A 15493-nucleotide genomic window follows, 5' to 3' on the forward strand; every position below is an offset into this window, starting at 1 on the left:
ATTCTCTCTTCGGTAGGCTTTCTCCCAGGGATCCCACACTTCAGTCAGCTTGTAGCCGACAATGCTATAATCTCATGTCCGTCCCCCCTCTCTCCCTCCCCTCCTTCCTTCCCTCCTTCCTTCTTTTAAACTTGTTCTACCTTTGCAGAGTCTTAGACATCTGGGGAAAAAGCTGAATTATTTACGTCTTCCATTGAGTTAAGGCAACGCAGTAGGAATGCACTGGGCAATTTCATAAATGACATTTTGGAGAACATTGGGGTCATCTTTAGACAGAACACAATTAATTTTTTTGAAGGTCAGGAAACTAGTATTTTTCCCCCAGTGGATTTACTAAGGGAACCAACCACCTGGCATCTAGTTTTGTAGATAGCACTCCCTGAGGAGAGTTTTTTTTTTTTTTTATTTACAGGGTTTCTACTTTGGTTTGCATCTCTATGGATTGGATGTCACGCAAACAAGAAATATCATTACTGTAGTGCCTATTTTTTTCATGCCTCTATTGAAGAGCCACTCTGGTTTATCTCTTACTCCACAGCAGTGCAGAACTTTACAGGCTTTTACATTATGTTAGTCACTTTGCTTAAGGATCTCTGCACACCTTTCGACATCGTTTCTAAGCCCCTTACCACACCCAGCAAGAGAGGGTGAGGCTTTAAGGATCTTCCCTGGGCCCAGGCCAACTGAGCAGTTTGTATGGCAGCCCCTGGCAGAGGGAGGAAGAGGGCTGAGGGCCTGGCCAAGCCCAAGGGGAGGGGGAAGACGTGACATGAGCTCCTTTCAAGTTAAAACTTAGTTAAAAATCTTTAAGGAAGTACAATTATTCTTTAATGGAGGACAGAAGCAGGATGCCTTTCCTTGGTGATGAGGCTGGGAATGAGTGGTTGTATGTACACAGAGGGTCTTTTCTGTGGACGATCGCTGCCCACACGGGGTGGGAAGTAGGATTTGAGGCATGTCTGTTGTTTCCAGAATATTCTATCTCTGGATACTCTATTACTGGACCTGTAAGTAAGACTAGAAAAAAATACCCATGTTCACTTTTTAAAAAAAAAAAGTTTTAGAAAGTGAGATTTCCTTGTATCTGATTTCACTTGGTTTCAATCAACTATTATTACTACTTTTTAGGTATGTGTTCTGTCCCACTGGTGTGGGTTCCACAGCCATACAGCCCCCTTGTCACTGTCTAAGATGGGAGTCCCTAAGTGATAGGGGGATGAGTCACTTCTCACTGTGTCACCTGTCACTGATGCCTCTATTCATACCCTATAGATGCTGCTAGCTCCCACCTTTATACTGGCAACACTTTCAAGTGTACGAGGGAGGCATTGTTGACTATCTCTAAGTTATCACAGCGGATCAGTTGAAATTGCATATTAGATCTCTTTCTGTTTGTAAGGAAAATCAGTCAAGGGATTGAAACTTGATGTCTATAGGTAGTTAGTTGGCCCAATATAATTTTGTTTGAAATTTATTGTATTATTTGTCTTCATTGGTTATAAATTGGGAGGATTAATGGATATTTCTTCCACACCTAAAGGGTATTTAGCTCCTGTGTGGTGAAAATAATATTGAGGCCTTTCTTACATTGGAAGAAAGCAGACACTCCCTCTATTAACTTCCGTCAGTCACCCTCACATTCATCGAGGTTGACAGTCTCCTTTGCTCCCCCTAGGAACTTAAAGAGGACGCTGTCGTAAGACACACTAACGCTTGTCTGCAGACAATATGCACAGATAGGGAAGGTAATCAGACTATTTCTTTCTGAGAGGTCTGCATCAGAAGGATCGGCAGTTCTGCTGGACTCAGACTGAAAATTATTACCAACAGACGTACTTCAGACAGATTTCATAATCGCCAGACTTGCATGGGGCAATGGTCATGGTGAGCTCCTGAGGCTATCCAAAGACCACTAAAACTGTCTGGCTGAAACAGCACTGAAGTTTTGAAGTGGGAATTAAAAGTATGATTCAGTGTAATATTGAGGTTGCCACCAGAAAGTGCTTCTTTGGTTTTCCCAAACCGATTGGCTCCATGGCCAGCTGCAGTTCTCTCGAGTGACAACCCCAGATCTCATCCTGTGTGATTATTCCAGGTGTATGGAGGGTGTTGAGAGACACTATGTGGGTTTGATCAGGGGTGAAATGATCACATGGTTACATTTTTTCCACCCCAAACAGTGAATGTCATGAAAGAAAAGACCTCACTTTTGAATGTTAACATTTCTGAAAATGAATTTAATTTACAGGGTGAATTTACATTGTTATTATGAGACTTCACCCGAAAGACTGGGGTGAAATATTAGAGAATTAAAGCTTCCCTGAGAGCTTTCCCGATCAGTACTGCTCCCTGGAGGGGTTTATCCCAGTGGACATTGGGTACCAAGCATTTCCTCCTGCCTCCAGCAGTGTTTCCTCCAGAGCCAGGCTAGTCCATTTCGACCCAACAGTCACTTTTGCAAACAGTTTAGCAGTTTCTTAGAAAGTTAAAAACATACACCTGCTTTATGATCCAGCTATCATACTCTTAAATACAGGGTGGGGCAAAAGTAGGCTTACAGTAGTTCATATGGAAAATAATACAATAATTAATAAATAATAATACAAGAATAAACTCCATTTTGCATTCTCATAACTGTAAACTTGCTTTTGTCCCACCCTGTATTTACTCGAGACATGAAGACATGTCCATACAAAAGTTGTACATAGATTGCTCTTAGCAGCTATATTTATAATAACCCCAAACTGGAAACAACCCAAATGTTCCATGAAAAATTAAGCAAATTGTATTTATGTATTAGATATATCCATGCAGTGGACTATCACTCAGCAATGAAAAGAGTCAACTATTCATCTGTGCAACAACATGGATAAGTCTCAGAATAATTTTGCTGAGTTAAAGAAGTCAGACAAAAAAGTGAGAGACTCTTGTGAATTGAATTAATATGGTAACAGTGGGAATATAGGAAGGAGAAGAAGAACTTCAGCATTTCTTCAAAAATAGAATTGAAGAGGCTTGATTATGGGATAAGAGCTGGAGGGGTCACAGATTCTAAGGCCTTTCTCTAGCTTACATTATATATGTTTGCCTACGTGGAACATCACCTGTTTGGCAGTAAGGATTATGTAAAAGATGGCATTTAAATATATAAGAAATGATGAGCTAATTGTTTAATGCTGATCCTGTGATAGCCCCAAGACACTCCCCCAAAAGAAACACCCAGTAGGCAAACTATCAATACTTGATTGCTTAGGGAAAATAAACTTATATTTTGGCTTTTTAATAAAAATAAGCATAGGTAGCTAATAAAAGTATAATATTAGGAAGAGAAAATGAAGACGAGGGCACAGAAAGTTGGGATTATTCCTAGAGCCAGTCTCATGGACCAGAGAGAGCAAAGGTTGAGGGCAGAGAGAGCGAGGAAGGAAATAGACTCTCTGGGATGCCTCAGGGGAAAAGAGCAAGGGAACTTATTTAAAAGCAGCCAACTTTGTGGACATCTTGTTAATTTAATGCCTCTGCGATTCTGGCATATCTTAATTTGTGTGGTTGGATTTACTAGGTCTTGTGATCCAAAGTCTATAATTAATTGCAGCTCATAGAGATAGTGTGAATTGTGCTCAAGGGCATAGCTTCTGGAGATGATATTCCCATTTCTGACTTTAGCAACTATATAAGCTCTCTGAACATGTATTTCCTTATCTGTAAAATGGTAACCCCATCAGTTCCTACCTCTTAGAGTTGTTGTGTTAATAAGAGATTAAAAGAAATTGTGCACAAGAAGCACTTAGCATTGCTTCTGGCTCATAGTGAGGGCTCATAGAAAATAGACCATAACAGTTCAAATCCCTGGTTGTGTTCCTTTCACCAGCAGTGACTACTTTGTATTCTAAGTCAGCAGGGTCTTTCTTGTCTTGTTTCAGGCTTTGTGGATCTGACCCTCCATGACCAGGTCCACCTTTTGGAATGTGCCTGGCTAGAGATCCTGATGATTGGTCTTGTCTGGCGCTCCATGGAGCACCCGGGGAAGCTGCTGTTTGCTCCCAACTTGCTCTTGGACAGGTGAGTGACCCGGTGGTAGTTTGGGGAAAGCACAACCTTTATAGTCCCTGTATTATTCCTGAAGCTCTTCCATTCAGGACTCCATGAAGCTTCCAAGAATTTTATCGGGTATGCTTACTCTACAAATGGGTGAACTTGGGTAGTGGAGGCTATGAATAACTTTCTGCTAGGCGTCTTTCCAGATTAGCTCTATTATTTCTGAAATATGGGTATATATGCATTTGTATATTTATACAGAGTCTACTATTTTTACGGCGAAAATACTTAGAACCTGTTTGTATGTATATGTATGTATGTATGTGTATATATATGTGTGTGTGCTTATAAAACTATGAACTGTAATTTTCTAACGCCACCTTCACCTTGTGTTATATAAAAGAAATGATGACTAACCTTCCTTTAATTAAAAGATATTTTTGGCCCCTGTACATCCAAACAGCAATAGCCTTTTCATTTCCTTCTCCAATTTTCCCATCCGTAAATGAGGAAGTTTGACCAAGCTTCTGAAAGCCTCTCCAGTTCTGTGAATTCATAGAGGCTGCTTGTGTATTTTAGAAAATGAATTCACTTCTCAAACGTGCTGCCTTATTTAACGTATCCTATTTGGGTTGCTTGGGATGTGAGTCCCACTGTCCTCTGTCTTTCAGTCATTGCTCAGGGTGATAGAATTAGACGGTACTCACCAGCAGCTACTAGCGGCTGTGCCCCTGCCCGGCACCAGCTACTGCGCTAACTGCTTTGCATACATGATCTCATCGACCAGCATAGCGCTCCTCGGAAGCTTGCCATTCACATTTCACCAGAAAGGAAGCTAAGTTTCTGCTACTTGCAGAAAGCATCAAGCTGACTAATAATGGTGGAGCCAGGATTGCAACTCAAGCTCTACCCGGCTGTGGCACACTCATGTTGCGTCCTATCCTGTGCACATGTCCTTCGCACTCTTTCCAGTCCCGCGATGCCTTTCTTGGTTTGCCTCTGCAGCCTTTTGTTTCCAGCTGTACCTTATCTTTGGGGCCACATGGCAACTGGAATGGGAGATGACTATCTTCTGATTGTTTCTTGCTAACTTTTTTCCCTCTGCTCAGCAGTCCAGGACTGCCCGGCTGCCCACGATGAAATGTCTGGAGACATCGTGCATTCCCTCACTTGAGAGTGCCACACCACCTCCCCATCTCCTGCCCCTCTCTGGCCTTCCCTACGCCTGCCAGCCCCCATGGAGCAGAGTCACAACAACATTTATTTAAGTACACGAGAACTGTACAAGTGTTGGTCACTGTTTACATCTGCATAGAAGTAGTCAAATAGTCCTGTCATCCACGATTACCGATGTTGCTGACTGGAGACAGAGCTTTATGCTTTATCTGTGATTAATTATTATGAAGTTCTGCTCAGCCCTGGCAGGGTAGCTCAGTTGGTTGGCACACTATCCAGTATGCCAAGGTTATAGGTTCAGTGCCCGGTCAGGGCACATACAAGAAGCAACCAATGAATACATGAGTGAGTAGAACAACAGATCAATGTCTCTTTCCCTCTCCCCCTTCCTTTCTCTCTCTCTCAAAGATCAATAAATATAATGTTGTCCTGTTCTCTCAAACCTTTGCAAATCCAGGCGTTTGTTCCTACCAAGGCCATCAGAAGAACCAGATTTACCCCAGCCTTTCCTTGTAATTACTCAAATGTTAGCACTGGCGAGTGAGGCTTAGTGATTACAGGAACAGAAAAGCCTCCTGGGTTGCCATTCCACAACTGTGAGCAGCGGACATAATTTCTATCTTGAGCCCATTTGAAAAGAATTATTGCTTGATGTACTCCCTGATGACAACCCATGATATCTTGATTCTGGCAGCTTATAACTTTCCTGGTAGTCACATGCTTGAAAGCTAATTTTACCCTCGCCATGCTTGGTCTACCCACAATTTCCAGTTCTTTCTTGTGTCCCGGGGCAGTGAGTTCCAGTCAAGTAAGGCAGTCATGTCTTCCGGTGACAGCCGAGAAATAAAGGTTATTATAAGGCATAAATAAAGAAACCAGTAATTTCTCTTAATATGTGTGTGTGTTTTACAAGAGGAAAGTTAAAGACAATAAGAAGGCCTGTGAAAGCAATCAGGAAGCGGAGAGAACTTATTTTTCCATCCTAGCACCTAATTCTTTGGTGTGTTTTGGCACAGAAAACAGAAAATCTGTCCTCTGTGTCAACTCCGAACACGCCTCCTCATTCAGTCCTGCTTGAGTGCTCACACTGGAAAAACATAGACGGAAAACAGAAGCGAAAATGCTCCACTTAGATCGTTCCTCGTGGGGGTCTCCGTTTTTGCAGGAGTGAAGTTTGCTATCGCTGGAAGGCAGAGGTGATGCTGGAGGAAATACTGTAAATGGCCTGTTCAGTAAAATGACCCGGTTTGCAAGGGTCTAATTCTGTTTGGTAGGCACCGTCCGTGCTAGCAAGTTCTGAGAAGTATTTGCGGATTTCTCGGTAAAGGCCAACCACTCTAGACCCCCATTCACTCTCGGAAGAGGAAGGCCTATCCATTTGACAGGCAGGGCTGGATTCGACAAGCAGAACATTCCCTCTGCCTAGTCTGGCTGAGGGCATCACCCCCCCGGGGGGGCTCTGCCTGTGGGAAATGGAATTGGACGGCAGACAGTTCTTGAACTTGTGGGTATGTAAGAGGAAAAGGTGCCCCCCAAGAGGGAAACGGGTGGCTGCATGGCAAATCTTTCGCCTCTCTTACTACTCTCCCACCATGTAGCAGACTGTTTTCAGATGATACATTTACTTTGTATTAAAAGAGTCATTTTCTAGAAGAAAGGGCATTGTCATTTTAGGTTATTTATTGTCAATATTTCAGAAAAAAACATGAGGATAAAAACATGAAAATAAAACCATGATTCTAGCAGTGCTTTTATTGGCTTTTCTTTTCTTTTTTTAAAAAGATTTTTTATTGATTTTTTAGAGAGAGAGGAAGGGGGAGAGAGAGAGAGAAACATCGATGCAAGAGGGATGCGTCGATCGGCTGCCTCCTGCACGCCCCCACTGGGGATGGAGCCCGCAACCCGGGCATGTGCCCCGACTGGAAATGCAACCGGCAACCTTTTGGTGCTCAAGACGACACCCAACCAAAGGAGCCACACCGGCCAGAGCTTGGCTTTTCTTTTTTAATTGACCTTTTTTTTTTTCTGTGTAAAACTGGATGCAAATTCTTTGCAGACTTCTTCACCTGGCAGAGTAAAGCAATCAGGTTCCGCAGGAAGCTGCTGAATTCGGACTGCGGTCCCCCCAGAGGTTTCAGGCGTGAAGAGAAGGCCCTCCCTTCACACTGCCTTTCAGGCCTCTCCCCTTGGAGAAACGCGTGCCCATTGGAAGGGAGCGTCGCAGTAGCTGGGGGAGCGGGGGGGGGTTACCCCATTCAGCCCCGGGCAGGGGACACTTTCTTTACTTCAGTAGCATTGCTGGAGCCCCTCCATAAGGTCGCAGAGGCGCTTTGGTTCACCCCGTTCATACCTCAGGGACCTTGTTCCTAACCTCTTTCCTCCTGCCGAATAGACATGGGTGAAGAAGAGCCGGAAGGCAGCGCTTTCCATCCCTTCGGCGCATGCGGTCACGCCGGCTTTCTTCCATGCTTCTGTCCGCCCCTGCAGGAGCAGAAGGCGGCAGGGAGGGGGTGTCGCTGCTGTGTATTCCACTGGTTCCCCCTGCTGCTGAGCCCTAGTGACCCAACGGCGGGTGCCAGCTGAGTGATGCCTACAAGCGTTTGGTTTAGCGTCCTGACAAAGCTTGGGAAAATGAAACCAGAAGCCATAGAGAAAAACCGAGGCCCGAGGAAGGGAAAAATTAGCCAAGCTGCCATTATTGCTGCTTCCTCTGATTGAAAATGAATCCAAATATCTATTGGACCCAACCCCAATTGTGTTGTACACTTTAAATGGTTGAGTTCTGTGCTATGTGAATTATATATCAACAAATATATTAAATACCCCGCCCCCCCCCCCCCACACACACAAGCACACACAGACACACATATTGGAATTTCAGCAAAAATCAATTTGACCAAGAAGACCATCAGTCGTGAAACGCTTGTAGGGGATCTACTGGAAAAAGTGAAAAACAAAACATCAAAACCAAGGTTTCTCCTTAAAAACCAAAGCAATTAGGTAGCATTATTTTATAAAGCTTGGTAAGCCACAGGTCTTTAACTCCTCAAGAGCAATAAGCCTGTGAACAGTAAGGATCCACTCAACATAAAATTGCTCCAGAGGAAAAGGCATGATTCCAAGTGAAGAATTAGTCCTGTGTAGGAGGTTAATTTGACTTTTCTTACATTTTTATGCACCACATTATTATTGTGTTTGCCCTGATATTCACAGTGAGCCATCAGCTTAATTTAAAATATAATCAAAATAATATTTTGACAGTTTAATTCTAAAATAATATTATTTTAGTCACACATGCTACGCAGGGATAATCAAGAAACCTACCTTGCGTATCTGCTTTAATCATAGCCGCTTGTCCACATTGGCATTGGAAAAATCTTCCCTGGTTTTCCTGAGTGCCATCAAAATCAGCGCTAAAGGGAGATGGCCACCTTCAAGCCCGTGTTAGTCAGGATTCAGTTTCAGTCAACTCAACAGTTATTTATTGAGTGCTCTCGTACCTCTAGGCTTCTGCATGATACTGAAGGGCACGGGGAGTGATGTGTAGGAGGCAGGCCTGTCCCCAGGGAATTTACTGTCCAGCGGTAAAGGAAAATCAGCATACAAATGAACTCAAGCAGAAGCACTGTTCCCACATCACTCATGTCTGGTTTATCTTTCTCTGTCACTTTCCTTTTAAAAATTGAGATATCATTGACATATAACGTCATATTAGTTGCAGGCATACAGCATAATGATTCTGTATTTGTATATATATTGCAGAGTGGTCACCACACTAAGTCTCGTTAACAACCATAAATAGCTACAGTTTCTTTTTCCTGTGATGAGGACTTGCGAGATCTGCTGTCTTAGCAACTTCCAAATACACAATAAAGTATTATTAATGATAGGCACCATGCTGTACATTATATCCCCGGGACGTATTTATTTTATAACCAGAAGTTATAAAATAACCTAACCCCTGCCTCTTTCGAACCAGTCTTTTCTCTGTGTTTATGAGTTCATCTTGTTTTGTTTGCTTTCAGATTCCACATATAAGTGAGGTCGTTATTTGTCTTTCTCTGCCCAACTTGTTTCACTTAGCATAACGCCCTCCAGGTCCATCCGTCCGTGTTGTGCAGATGGCTGGATTTGCTGCTTTATAGCTGAATAATATTCCATTGTATCTCGTATACACCGCGTCTGATTGATGTGTAGATTCCTTGGCAGACACTTAGGCTGTTTTCATGTATTGGCTAATGTAAATAATGCTGCAGTGAACACGGAGTGCATAGATCTTTTCACATTAGTGTTTTTGTTTTCTTTGGATAAACACCCAGAAGTGGGATTGCTGGACCATATGATAGTTCTATTTTTAATTTTTTGAGGGACCTTCATAGTGTTTTCCACAGTGGCTGCACCAATTTATATTCCCACCAACAGTGGGCAAGACTTCCCTTTGCTCCACATTCTCGCCAACACTTCTATTTCTTGTCTTTTTTGAAAATAGCCATTCTAACGTGTGCGGTGATACCTCATGGTGGTTTTGATTTACAGCTCCCTGGTGATTAGTGATGTTGAGCATCTTTCCATGTACCTGTTGGCCATCTGTATTTCTTCTGCGGAAAAATATCTCTTCAGATCCTCTGTGTTTTCTTCTTTTTTTGCTATTGAAGTGCATGAATTCTTTATATATTTTAAATATTAACCCCTTATCAGATATATGGTTTGCTGATATTTTCTCTCATCCGCAGGTTGCCTTTTCATTTTGTTGATGGTTTTCTTTGCTGTGCAGATGCTTTTCAGTTTCATGTAGTTCCACTTGTTTATTTTTGCTTTTGTTGCCTTTGCGTTTGATATCAAACTCACAAAATCATTGCCAAGACCAATGTCAAGGAGCTCCCTGCCTATGTTTTCTTCTAGGAGTCTTATGGTCTAGTCTTTACTCAATTTTGAGTAAGTTTTGTGAATCGTATTAGATAGTGGTCTAGTTTCTTTTTCTTTCTTTCTTTCTTTTTTTATATATGGCTGCCCAATTTTCCCAACATCATTTATTAAAGATACTGTCCTTTGCCCGGCCGGCATGGCTCAATAGTTGAGCATCAACCTAGGATCCAGGATATGGAGGTTTGATTCCTGGTCAGGGCACAGGCCCTGGTTTCAGGCTTGATCCCCAGCAGGGGCGTGCAGAAGGCAGCCGATCAATGACTCTCTCTTATCATTGATGTTTCTATCTCTCTCTCTCCCTTCTTTCTGAAATCAATTTTAGAAACATACACACACACACACACACACACACACACACACATATATATAAGATACTGTCCTTTCCTCATTGTATATTCTTGACTCCTTTGTAGTAAATTACATGGCAAGATATGAGGGTTTAATTTTGGGATCTCTATTCTGTTACATTGATTTATGTGGCTGTTTTTATGTCAATACTGTAGTGTTTTGATTACTATAGCTTTGTAATAGTAATCAAAGCTATAGATTTTGAGTGTTATGCCTCCCTGAGCATGGCCCCTCCAGCTTTGTTCTTCTTTCTAAGCTTGCTTTGGTGCTTCAGGGTCTTTTGTGGTTCCATATACATTTCGTTACTGTTTGTTTTATTTCTATGAAAAATGCCATTGGAATTCTGATGATTTTAGAGGCATTTTTAAGTCATTAAATATTCTTATTTTTATTTTACCTGTGTTTTCATTGTATAAAATTGAAAGGAGATGTAAGCAACACACTTTCAGTTTTATTTTTGGTTTTATGCCAAAACAGAGAATCTGTTTTTTAACTTGTTGAAATATTTACCATCCATCATTGGCACAGAGTCTAAGCTCCATCATGACTTTACTGTTGGAAAATAGGATGCAGCAAACACGTTATGATGATAAGATTTCTGCATACCCCTGGTAAGGAAAGGGCTTCTTTTGTATCTCCAGATTTGATGGGGACAAGATTAATACCACGTGCAGGTGAGACTGCACGCGGTCCACCCTAGGCTCTGGGAGGATCAGAGCCTGAGTGAGCGCATAATTCACTATGGGTAGGGTGTGGGGTCCGGGTCTCAAGGTCTGTGGTCTTGAGTGGATGGCAGTGCTACAGATAAGAATTAAGAAGACAGGAGAAAGCGGATACTGGGCAAATCCGATGAGTTTTTCCTCATGCAAGTTGTTCTTAAGCTACACGGAGGATCTGCTGAAGGCTCTGTCCAGCAGAACGTTGGAGCTCAGAACAGAGATGTAGATAAAATCTGGAAATAAAAGATGTGAGTCATTTCCAGAGTTCAAAGTGTGCAATGAATGCGATAAGTAGGCAGTGGAGAAAGAGGCATCCAAAGGGCTGAGAGAAGATGGTTGACCCGTGGGAGTTATAAGTAGAAAAGATTCCCAGCTTGGGGTTAAGGCAGAGTTGTTTGAAAAGCAGGAGCACAACATATCTGATTCCAAGGAAGAGTTAGCTTTCAAAAGAAAAAGGACAGTGAATTATAACAAACACTACGGAGAGGTGGGCAGGAGTGAGATGAAAGGGATTTGTTAATAAGGAGATTCTTGTTGTCCCTAAAAATAACATTTTTAGTAAATAGGTAGGGGGGAAAAAAGAGTGTAAATGTGTTGAATAAAAACATACTGTATGAAAGAGAAAATAGGTAGGGAAACCAGAGAAAGGAAATATAAAGTGGCTTTCTGAGATCTCCAGTAGCCAGCAGTGGAGTTCTAGTCCTTGAGAGCAGCTGTGTAAAGGGGAGGGATGCCCTAGTTCCATCCAGAGGTATCCAGGGAGAATATTTTTAGTGGCTTTATGAGCTCATGGATTTTTGTCTATTTAGTGTGTATCAATCGATTTATTATCCTTTTTGGATGCCCAAGTTGTTCCATCCTTGGCTAATGAGAGTTCCTTCATGTCGACTTCCATGTCATTTGGATATAAGCCTTTTAGTCCCCGATGCCTCCTTGCTAAAGAGCACAGTGGCATCTCCCACCCTCGTATTGTAAATTTCCTCCCCCAGAGCTGGAACCAGCCACTTCTACAAGGGGTACTCATTTATTTCAGAGAAACTAGTATTTAGAACTCACTCGTGGCACTTGGTGTTTTCACTACTTTAGAGTTGCCATTGCTTCTTGTCCTTTTTAATGGGCTAAATTAGGGTATAAACACTTTTAAAACACACAAACCCATATTATTTTGTACTAATATTTGCAGTTCAAACATTGGTTTCTAACACCATAATTACTCTGATTATCTTACATTGTATGAAAACATTTTAAAAATAATACCAGTCTTTCTACTAACAAGCAGACCATCGAATATAATTCAAGATTTCTAAGTAGCTCCATTTGTCTTTCACTATATCCCACTGAAAATAGGGTTCAAATACTGCCTTCCCTCTGAGCTTATGTCACCAACTTGATACAGAGTAAGAATCATTCTTTCTAACTTGCCTTCCATTTTTATAGTTTTTACTTAATTTTTTTGAACATGTAAAATATTTGTTTCCAAAGTCGTCAAAACTTTATGACCAGATGTACTCAGAGAGTCTAACTTTCATTACTCTCCACTGGCTGCCCCCTACAATGTCACACTTCAACTAAGATTGGCTATATATGGTGGATAGAAGTATGGGTGTATGCTTGTATGTAGTCATATCCCCACCCATATACAAAAGTAATATATTATATACAATATTCTGTATATTGTTTTGAAGATTACTACACACATGTGTGTAAAGATCTCCCTTATTCCTTTGCATGATTATTTTTTATTCCACTGGGTAGAATCCCTTATTGATGGCATGTGGGTTTGTTCAGTCTTGTCCTATGACGATAACAAAATATATCGTCTAACTTCTGGGTTTCTCCCCCTTGACTTTTAGGAGCTCTGTGTAGACTAACTTTTCTCAATATAAATTGCCAATATCTTTCTCAATTTCTCATTTGCATTTAAACTGTTTATGGAGACTTTTGCCATGGAGAAAGCTTTTGTAAATTAAGTTTTATAGCAGAAGTATATTAACCTTTTATTAGAAGGGTTTTTGTTTGTCCCCAAGTTATAACTATAGTCACTTCTGTTTGCTTCTACTACTTTTTACTCTTATATTTTGGGTATATTTGAAATTTATCTAGATATACTGTGTGCAATAATGATTGACATATATTTTTCCAGGTGGCTTTTGTGTTTCCCAAAGCCATTTCTAAAAAGTCAATATTTTCTCAAGTGATTTAAAATGTATCTTTAATCATATACTAAATTTCTTTATAACCTTAAGTCTTTCTATGAAATTTTAATTATTTGCTAAGGTTTATTTATGCATCAACACTGCAGAGCTTTATTTATAGCAGCTTTAAATTGTGTGTTAATTAATGGGACAGATATTTATTTTCCACATATTTCTCCAGTACTGCCTTTTGATTTTTTAGGGTTATACAGGTTCTTTGTTTCTTTTGCCATGAGGTCTTTAGAATTAACTCCATAAGAAAGTTTGTTGGTAATTTTCTTGGGATCATGTTAAATATAAATTGGCTTAGAGACCATTATTATCTTTACTACATTGAATCTTCTATCCAAGAATAAGATGTGCCTTTTCGTTTGTTCAAATCTTTTTTTGTGTCTTTTAGAAGCCTTTTCAGGTGTCCTTATATTTTGCATGTATTTTAAAGATTAAGCCTACATATTTTATATATATACATATATAAGTGCACATCTTGTATGTAGGTAATAATTGCTGTTTGCATGTTGTTGTATAGACAACTACTTTGCTAAATCCTCTTGTTGTTTAGTTTATTAATTTTGGGATTTCCTAATACACAATCTTATCATCTGGCAGTGGAGACTGTTTAACTTCTTCCTTTCTATCCCTAAGCATCGAAATGTGTTTTTAATCTAATTGCATTGAAAGATACCTCAAGTACCTTATAAAAATAATCACAAATGGTGGTCACCATTTTTTTGTTTCTATATATTCATGTCACAAGAATTTCTATGGATTTCTGTAGTATTAGGAGTTTCTATTGTGAATGAAGGTTATTGTCATTTTTTGCATCAAAATTCATAAGAAAGTTTGTCACCCCTAAGTGCAGTTTTTAGAGTTAACTCTATCATTAAATTTGTTTAATGTTTACCTGCTCAGCCATATGCTGATGATCTCCCCCCTCCCCTCTCTTTTTTGGTTGGTGTCTGGAGCTTCTTTTATCAGGAGAGGTTCATGAGGACACTTTTTTTTTTAGTCTAAATGTTTTCATATCCTTATGTGAAAATTTGGCTATATACAAAATTGTTGGCTCACATTTTTTCTCAAGTATTTTTAAATGATTGCTCCACTTTTTTTAGTATGAAATGTTGCTGTCAAGAAGTTGGTTGGCAGTCTGATTTTCTTTCTCTTACTAGAGATTTAGACTTTTTGTCTGAATGCCTACAGGTCTATTTTTTTTATAGACTTAAATTGCCATAATTTAATTAAGCTATGTCTCTGTGTTGACCATTTTATGTCCATTTCCCTAGGTACATGGTATGTCTTTTGAATACATAGATTGAAATCTCTTGATTTATAGTTTTAAATAATTGTTTTGCTATACTGCTGTGATTTGAGTCTTTAGGTGTCCACTTATATACACAAAGGATACCCTTTATTGTTCTCTGTATTTATGACTTTCTCTTAAATCCTTTTATTCCTTTACTCTTTGTCCTTCCATCCTTTATTTCCTCACCATGCTGTCCATTGAGTCTATTTGATGTTATATCCTGTCTATTTTAGTCCATGTTTCTGAACCTTTTTCCTTTATTTTCAAGTTTATTTCTAAAAACCTCAGTTCCTGTTTTGTTTTTTTCTGCTCCTGACCATATCATTTCTGAATTTTCCATATCTGAAATGTGCAACTCTTCCAAAGCTTTGACGATTTTCTTTGGTATCTGTAATTCATTCCGAAATATTAGTCTACAGCTGTCATCTGTTTGTAGATAGAAGTACCTCAAAGGCTGAGTTGTCAAAGCAGATGCAAGTGAACCACAGATCTCAGCCACACCAAGTTTTTACTAACAACCAACAAAGAATTAAACTGAAAATGGGCATAAATAAACACAGCGTCATCCCTCACTGGAAAGACTGAGCCATCAGACGGAACTTCTAAAAGACCCTTTTTTCTTTTCTTTTTTCCTTTTCTTTTTTCCTTTTCTTTTTTCTTTTCTCTTTTCTTTTCTCTTTTCTCTTCTTTTCTCTTTTTTTCTTTTCTTTTCTTTTCTTTTCTTTTCTTTTCTTTTCTTTTCTTTTCTTTTCTTTTCTTTTCTTTTCTTTTCTTTTCTTTTCTTTTCT

General features: G+C 40.1%; 1 protein-coding gene across 3 annotated transcripts in view; it reads left to right on the forward strand.

Annotated features, from left to right (window-relative positions):
* Positions 1-15493, forward strand: part of ESR1 (estrogen receptor 1) — a 191183-nt gene that overhangs the window by 135220 nt on the left and 40470 nt on the right. For all 3 annotated transcript variants that reach the window (XM_087817203.1, XM_087817204.1, XM_087817205.1), the window contains exon 5: positions 3924-4062. In XM_087817203.1, coding sequence (XP_087673329.1) covers positions 3924-4062 — 139 coding nt within the window. The remainder of the gene's footprint in view (positions 1-3923; positions 4063-15493) is intronic.

The sequence above is a fragment of the Miniopterus natalensis genome, chromosome 5 (genome assembly GCF_054644295.1).
Source record: "Miniopterus natalensis isolate mMinNat1 chromosome 5, mMinNat1.hap1, whole genome shotgun sequence".
Lineage (NCBI taxonomy): Eukaryota > Metazoa > Chordata > Mammalia > Chiroptera > Miniopteridae > Miniopterus > Miniopterus natalensis.